The sequence below is a fragment of the Euprymna scolopes genome, chromosome 42 (genome assembly GCF_053919585.1).
Source record: "Euprymna scolopes isolate OS-2025 chromosome 42, ASM5391958v1, whole genome shotgun sequence".
Lineage (NCBI taxonomy): Eukaryota > Metazoa > Mollusca > Cephalopoda > Sepiida > Sepiolidae > Euprymna > Euprymna scolopes.
In genome coordinates, this window is record NC_136523.1 from 66,054,804 (window position 1) to 66,062,664 (window position 7,861).

Sequence of the window (7,861 nt, forward strand, 5' to 3'; positions counted from 1 at the left end):
TTTATTGACTCTAACTATTTCGTTTCAGTTAATTTAGGTTTTTGTATAATCTATTCCTATCTTACGTTGTTTTGTTTTTTTTACTGCAACGAAAAAAAGAAGTTTTGTACATTTGTAGATTAACAACCGCCACTGACTCCCACCCAAATGAGATTGTACTTTTTTTAGGCCATTATATATAGAAAACTTGAAAAAACTTGTTGAAAGGAAGAATAAAAGCCAAGAAAACACTTCTTATAATTTAGAGGTAGGGGTCAGTCTGGTATATAAATTTAACATAAAATGATCCTACATTACCGAGCTATTTTCACATTTTATGTCGATTAAAAATATTTTAGAAATAATTCTAAGTCCGAGTGGTTGACAATTAGTAGCAAAGTTTTTGAAAACGAATTTGTTGGTGAAAAACAATTCCTTGAAATGATTTTAAAATAATTATGATAGAATGCTTCTAAAAATGTGTCATGGGAAGGTAAACTGCAGGTATATCACTACAAATTTGATTGAATGTTTTTTTTTATTTTTGATTTTGTCATCACAGAAAGGGTTTTACATATTGGATACAAAATTTACTTAAGGTCGGCAAGAGGAGACAATACAAAACTAAAAATAACCGAAATGAAATGGCTGTAGTTATGAAGGTGCAATATGACCAGATGAGAAAGAACTTGCTTATCGCCCGTCAAATGAAAATGATCGGTAGCCTTCGATTTCAGGTCTCGTTAGAATTTCTTTAGATGATTGAATTTGACATGTCTATAAAATTGAACTTGTTTCATTTTAATTTGTTTGTCAACAACGCTAATTGGAATTCGCCACTCATCGGTATTCTGTTGGTGTTCCTCCCTTCTGCTAAACAATATGTCTGAAAACTTTCAGTTCGTCTGGTTAACATGAACAAATCCCAATTTGAAAGAGTATACCGTAAAAGAATGCAAACATAAGACTAATCTTCATCGATAAAGCGCGGGTCTATAAATCGCAGGTTCGGACCAACAAATCGACATTTACACAATGTACTTTTTTTTTTTTTTTTTTTTTTTTTTTAGACAAAAAAAAACACAATCCAATTAAGATAAGCCTATTTATAGCTGGACAAAACAATGGTTAGTATCAACACAAAACCATCTTACTGTGTAATATATGATATATATATATATATATATATATATATATATATATATATATATATATGATTATGATTACTTAATTTAATCACATAAATTAATATACGAAAGTATAAATTTATGCGTAAACTTGAAGTATTTACTTCAACAGTGCTCAATACGTAGGTAGAGCTAGGTAGTAAGTTATAAAATATATATGGCAATTAAGCAACACAGAATATTCCGCGTTTCATCCATGTTAGGATTCATCAACTTATATACATATATAGTTCTTCAACATTTTCCATCAATGTTTATGTAACAAGAAACAAATTTGATTATCATCCATCAAGTAAAATATGAGTTGATGGCCTTTGATTTCAGGATTCATTTAATATCTAGTTGATGATAGATCAGTAGCTGAATTCGACACTTCAGTTGAACTGCTACTCATGTTCAATTGTAATCTTGAATGATTTTCTTCTTTTGGGGCACCTTGCATATTCGAACACAGTCCGTAATACCAAGCCTTCAGTTCTGAACGAACCATGTTTCCTGTAATAGCATATAAGTAAAAGTTGATTCCATAATTAATATCCCATAACATATTGACTGGGCCGAGGGCAACTTGCAAATCATCAATCCAGTCTGGCCTGAGTTGCATCACAAGGACTAACATGGCGTTGGGTAAAAAAAGGACAACAAATGATGCAGACAGAATAACCAGCATCACAGTCACGTGATTTCTATTGTCATCGCGTTGTTGATGAGAGGTCAGCGTGGAGTTGCGGTGCATGCTGATGACGATGATGATGTTGCCGACGATGATGAGAATGAGCGGTAACATGGTGACAAACGTCGTGGCGATCGTGTAATGTACATTCATGATCTGATAACCCATTCCACACATGCCACACAAATAGGAGCTGTAGTATAGAATGTATGAGAAAAGGCTGAGTACACAGACAATGAGCACTATTATGACGACCTTTGCAACATGTGGGGTGCACATCTTAATGGCAGACAGCGGGAAAGAAGTTACTATAATCCGTTCGAAGGTAATGCACACAAGAATCCAAGAGCACATCACATGGTCCGTTGTCATTATGTATTCACTGAGAGGACACAGAATATCGTTATGGAAGGTGACGATGACCGGTTGTCCCATCGAGATCATGAGGAGATTAATCCAGAATAGCAATCGAATTATCAGTGAAATTGAATCGCACACAGCCAGCAAAGATAAATAATGACTGAACGATTGTTTGCAAAGATTTGGCCGCCTCATTAGAAAGAAAACAATGAGATTCCCATTGAACCCCATGAGAAGAACGATGAAAAGTTCCACAAGACGAACCTTCCCAAAATGTTGTTGCTGATCAGCGTTTTCGATCATATTCGCCCAGTAATTCACGTTCTGTTCACACATTGTCAGGTCAGTGTTGCTCGTGTTATTGGCGGCCATTCTAATGAATAACACCGAACCTGGAAGAAAAGGACAATAGAATTAGCAATAACACAATAGATTTATCATATGGGGGAAAAAGTTCAAATCAGATTATTTTATGCCTTTTTTTTTTTAAAAATATTTATTAAATATACATTATATTCTGTTGCAATGAAATTTCGTGGTGTGTCTTATAAGGAGGGGGGTTCTTTTACCGTTCCTATATAATTTCTTATCTGTTTATGAGAGAAATGTCCGTATTTCTTTTATCAACTTATCAAGCTCTATTTATCAGGGTCGTGATCGTTAGTTTGCTGTTTCTTAGTGTTTCTGTCACCGTCTAGTTAATGTCTATGGATGTGTGTGTATGAACATAGAATAATACACATATGTGACGAACATACCTGCTTCCTACTTCTTGGAGGATTCCATCATCAATCATCTTGAGGGAGCTGATTCTGATAACTGAAGACTCATGCGAGATAGACTCAAGACGATGGTTGGATTTATATATTTTTATTCACTCCACATGTGTTTCTTCCCATAATTCAACTATGGCGAACATCGGCTTATTCTGTTCTCTAGTTCCATCTAGGAACTGTCGCCCCCCCCCTCTTGAGGAGGCCTTGATTCTCACATCTTGTCATTTTCGTGTCTCGGAACCAACTTGACTAAATTTAACTAAGTTTCTCAAAACCAGAACCCCTGATATGGCAGATCCTGTCCCCCATCTACCTAGCTTCGATGCAGTCGACCAGTCATTCTGTTTGACCCTTTAACCCTTCTGCACTTGCAGTGCTCGCTGAGCTATTGTTTCCCATAATTCAACTTTTGTCATTCTATCAGCTAGAGAAAAATAGATATTAAGCAGATGAATGGATTTTTAACCGGTGTTGCTAATAATAAATAATGAATATATATAAATAATGGATATATATAAATAAATCTATATATATAAATAATGGATATATAAACCCGATTCTGAATAATTATTTTTAACCGGTGTTGCCCAGCCATCACATAACACTGTTTGTCGTCAAACTCTCATACATACAATAAAATTTCCAAGTGATGCTATTACGTTACTATAGAGTAAGGATAAATTGTTTTCATTTCGACCAGACTACAAGAAGCTGAAGCCTTTTTATTTCTATATCTATTTCAGCTTTTGTGTTCGTTAAAACTCTACTTTCAACCGAGTCATTGTTTGTTTCGTTCACTACACTTTCCTTCTACCTCTTCTTTTACACACGTCCGTTCGCTTTAGTGACTAAAAATCGTCTGTCCTCCTGCTTTCCTTTCCTCATTATTTATGGAACCAGGGTACGAGATTCCCCGAGACTTTTTTCCACATAAAAGCATGCGGGCGCCATCTTGATTCTCAATTTGTGCTCTGCAGGCACAAACGCGCAGCCGCTTTAACGGTAAGCCACTTCTTTCTCCACACTCCCCCCTAATCTCATGATCACAGAGACGGCAGGGGGGTGGCAATCGCCGCCGTCGGGTGCTTCTGCGAAGGGGGACAGTGCTGCTCTCATCTTCGCATGTGCTCTCATCCACTGCCTGATGATTGGGTAAGGCTTCATCTCCGTGGAGGCTACTGATATCAGAGTCACTGCTTGATAGGGATGGTGCAAACCAAAGCGATGGCCCACTCGTCTCAGTCAGTCACTCTCATCGTCCACCAGAGGTGGTACGTGTGTCGCCGGCCGTAGGTCCCTAACGTGACGGGGTACGCCATCAACCTGGACACACTGCTGACTCACCACATCGGTCACTGTGCCCCGTTTATACTTGTCAGTACATCAGTTTCCTGGCGGCTTCACCCAGACAGCATCCCTTTTGGCATATTGATTCCGTTCTATCTCAGTGGCCACAGTTGTATCGGGGTGGATTCCTTTTTCTCGGACACGGTACTGATAGATTGCGTTTGCAGGTGCCGTTCCTGGAGAGACGCCATCCTTCAGCATGAGATTATACCAGTACACAGCTTCTGCGATGGTGCACTGCTTCCTGGCTGCAATTGTTTTGATGCTGCGATGGCTTCTCTCAGCTATACCATTGCCAGAAAGCACATAAGCGCATCTAAGCCGCAGCCACACACCCCATTCTTGTAAGAACTGCCTCATCTGATGGCTGCAAAAGGCTAGGTCGTTGTCCGTCAACACTTCATCGGGTGCACCTCTTTCACAGAACACGGATGAGAGCTGGCAAATAATGTTGCAAGAGTCTTCGCGCCCGAGGAGTCTCCAGACCGCGTAACGTGTAGGCCCACAATCGATGAGGGTAAGGAAGTGGTTGCCACCGTAGTGTGTGATGTCCATGCCCACTCTCTGCCACGTAACACTCACTCCCAACTCCCCTTTCTTCCATCGTACTAGAGCTGGGTCGATGGATTGGTAGGCCTCGCAACTTTCCACCACTCTTCGGATATCTTTTTTTCCTACTCCTGGATCAATCATCTTGACAAAGTACAGTGTCCGCTTGATGCCAGGATGTCCACACTGTCGATGAATGTCCATGATGCGCGCTGCATCCACATTACACACAACTGCTGCACATGTGTTTTTCAGATTATCAGAATCTCTCCGAGCACTAGCCAGTAGCCATCGTTGAGGGACTCTTGTCAGAGCATCTGCTCTGTTGAGCGCAAACCTGATCAACACTACGTCCATGGTCAGGTCGTACTCTGTGATAGTGTCGACCAAGGTGGCAAGCCATCTTCAAATTAACATCTCACTGGATGCTAGTGTCGTCAGCAGTGCTCTTCCACTTAATGCATCGGTTATCCACCGATGAGTGCATGCCGAGTCAGTCATGATATGTAGAACCTTGGATTGCCATTGAAGCGCCAAGTTAACGCCCTTCAATGTGGCATCAAGTTTGGCCAGGTTTATGTGCCTCGAATCATTCTCTGGCCGAAGCCAACAGGCATCTTCAATAATGGAATCATTAACTGCAAGGGCAACTCCAAGGGCCAGTGAACTAGCATCCACCCAGACCATGAACTCATTCCTGCTGACGCACCACTTTCCCTGAATTTCCCTCACTGGTCACCCTGGACACAGTCTCTGTCACCATGCTCCTTAGGGTGACATCGTGTACTGCATTGTCCCATCCCGATGACACGGCTGTTGCACGTCTTTTTATGGCCGCCACGGCCACCCTGAGCCAACCGCACACAGGGAAATGGCCTACCATCTTTCCACAAAGCAAAAACACTGTTCATCGAGTGATGTTTGATTGGACCTTGGGTACGTGACTTCCTCTTCTCCAGCTATTGTGCACGTGCAGGCCGAGAACTTTTGCTCCATCGCACAGACGCTCTGGTTCCTTACATATCAGTCCAAAGTTTTCAAAGTGCATTCTAACCGATTGCGCTGACATGAGGCTCTAATTGACGAATATATCATCGATGTATGAGGATGTTGCCTGTTGCACTGCCACATCTTGCTGCCGGATAGTATGCATGATTGCTGTCATAATGCCTGGTGCCACATTTAGACCGAACCCTAGCCTGGTTAAACAATATCGGGTTCCTCCAATTTCCACAGTCTGAAATGGCTACAATTTCCTCTCAATGCATATTTGCAGATAGGCCCTGCGTAGGTCCAGAGTTGCCACGTTTGATCCCTGCTGTCGCCACTCCCTTAATTTGAGTGCACACACATCAGCCCTTGCCGTATATGGGTCGACATGCTCATTGAGCTCATGGTAGTCTAGAACAGGGCGGACCTTTTGTTTGGTTTCTTGTACGATGGCCATCAAGGGAATCAGTCCTCGCGGGGGGCCAAGCTCATCCTCTGGGTATGGAAGAAGCCAGCCATTGTCGATCCACGTTTGCAGTTCTTCTTCATACTGTTCCCTTAGCCACATGGGTGGGGGATATTCTGATAACCGGTTCCACAAGGATATTGGTGGCTGATCGTTTGACCACTTCCAAGACGCTGTCCATCCATTGGTGTTTCTATCATACTCTGCATGAAAGTCAGGCTTGTCAAGAGTTATGGCAGCACAAACGTGTTCCTCACATTGGGGGAACTGTACCTTGCCGGTTCTGTCCACAGTAATTCCACCCAGTTGTGTAATCAAGTCCATACCCAGGAGTAAGTCGTACCCGAGAAGCTCTCCTTCCACAACCAGGGCTCGCACGGCTACTGCAGGCCTGTCGTTGATGCTTGCGCGGATAATGCTCACCCCACAAGAGGTTAGTGAACCTCCACCTACAGTTAGTACCGGAATTCTCTCTGTTTTCCAAATGGCACAGCATATCTTGCTCACGAGAGTCTGGGTGCACCCAGTGTCCACAAGCGCGAGGCGCTCGCTTCCATTAATGTGTATGCTTACAGTGTGTAGCGCCCTGCTCAATGACGATCTGGGGAGAAGACTGGCGCTGTAGCTTCTTCCCCTTGCCCGTTTCCTGGACAGGTGCGGACCAGGTGTCCGCGTTTTTTGCACTTGTAGCACTGCGGCCTGTCAAGTTTCCGAGTTGGTTGACATGACGAAAGACAATCACGGGCCAAATGGTTGGGTCCTCCACACTTATAGCAGGTTGTAGCTGCGCCCAGGTTCTGCAATCCAACCTGTGATTGTTGTACAGCTGCCGCTTGATCTATAGTGTTAGGGCTTTTCTTTAGTATTGCTCGTGCCCGCGCCAATACTTTCGATATGTCTATCTCGTCCACTTGGGATGAGGCGCAGAGCAGATCTTCCATACTCTTAGGTAATCCTGCAACAAAGGTGCACGCCAAGCCTTTGTCTGACATCCCTCCAAAAAGGACCGATAGCCTTTTTTAGTTCAGCCAGATACACATCCACTGTTTCCCCCGGATGTAATTTTCGGGCCATGAATTCCTTCCATGCAGTAACTGGATCTAACGCAAATGCTGTAAAAAGGGCGCGCTTGATGCAGGCGAAATCTGTTTTCTTATCAGCCAACTGCTGGTATACTGCATATGCTCCCCCAGTGAGGCGCATTGGGACCACGCATTCCATACGCTTCACCCCACTGAGCTGACATATTAATTCTGCTTTTTCAACCCATTCCTGCACTGAGTGATCAGTGCTACTGCCATCAAACTGAGGAATTAGCTCGGGGTCAAATTCTGACGTCATGCCGGAATAGCTTGTGTTCGTTACAACTCTACTTTCAATAGAGTCGTTGTTTGTTTTGTTCACCACACTCTTTTCTTCTACCTCTTCTTTTACACACGTCCGTTTGCTTTAGTGACTAACAATCGTCTGTCCTCCCGCTTTCCTTTCCTCGTTATTTATGGAACCAGGGTACGAGATTCTCCGAGATTCCCCG

General features: G+C 42.8%; 1 protein-coding gene across 1 annotated transcript; it reads right to left on the reverse strand.

Moving 5' to 3' along the window:
• Nucleotides 1–1,167: 1,167 nt before the first annotated feature.
• LOC145267121 (uncharacterized) lies at nucleotides 1,168–2,585 on the reverse strand. The gene has a single exon (XM_080123153.1). The coding sequence runs from the start codon at nucleotides 2,569–2,571 to the stop codon at nucleotides 1,498–1,500; it is 1,074 nt and encodes a 357-aa protein (XP_079979279.1). The 5' UTR covers nucleotides 2,572–2,585; the 3' UTR covers nucleotides 1,168–1,497.
• Nucleotides 2,586–7,861: the final 5,276 nt, after the last annotated feature.

What these genes read in the sequence shown, in the direction of transcription:
- LOC145267121 (XM_080123153.1), bottom strand. Translation starts at nt 2,571, where the DNA reads ATGGCCGCCAATAACACGAGCAACACTGACCTGACAATGTGTGAACAG.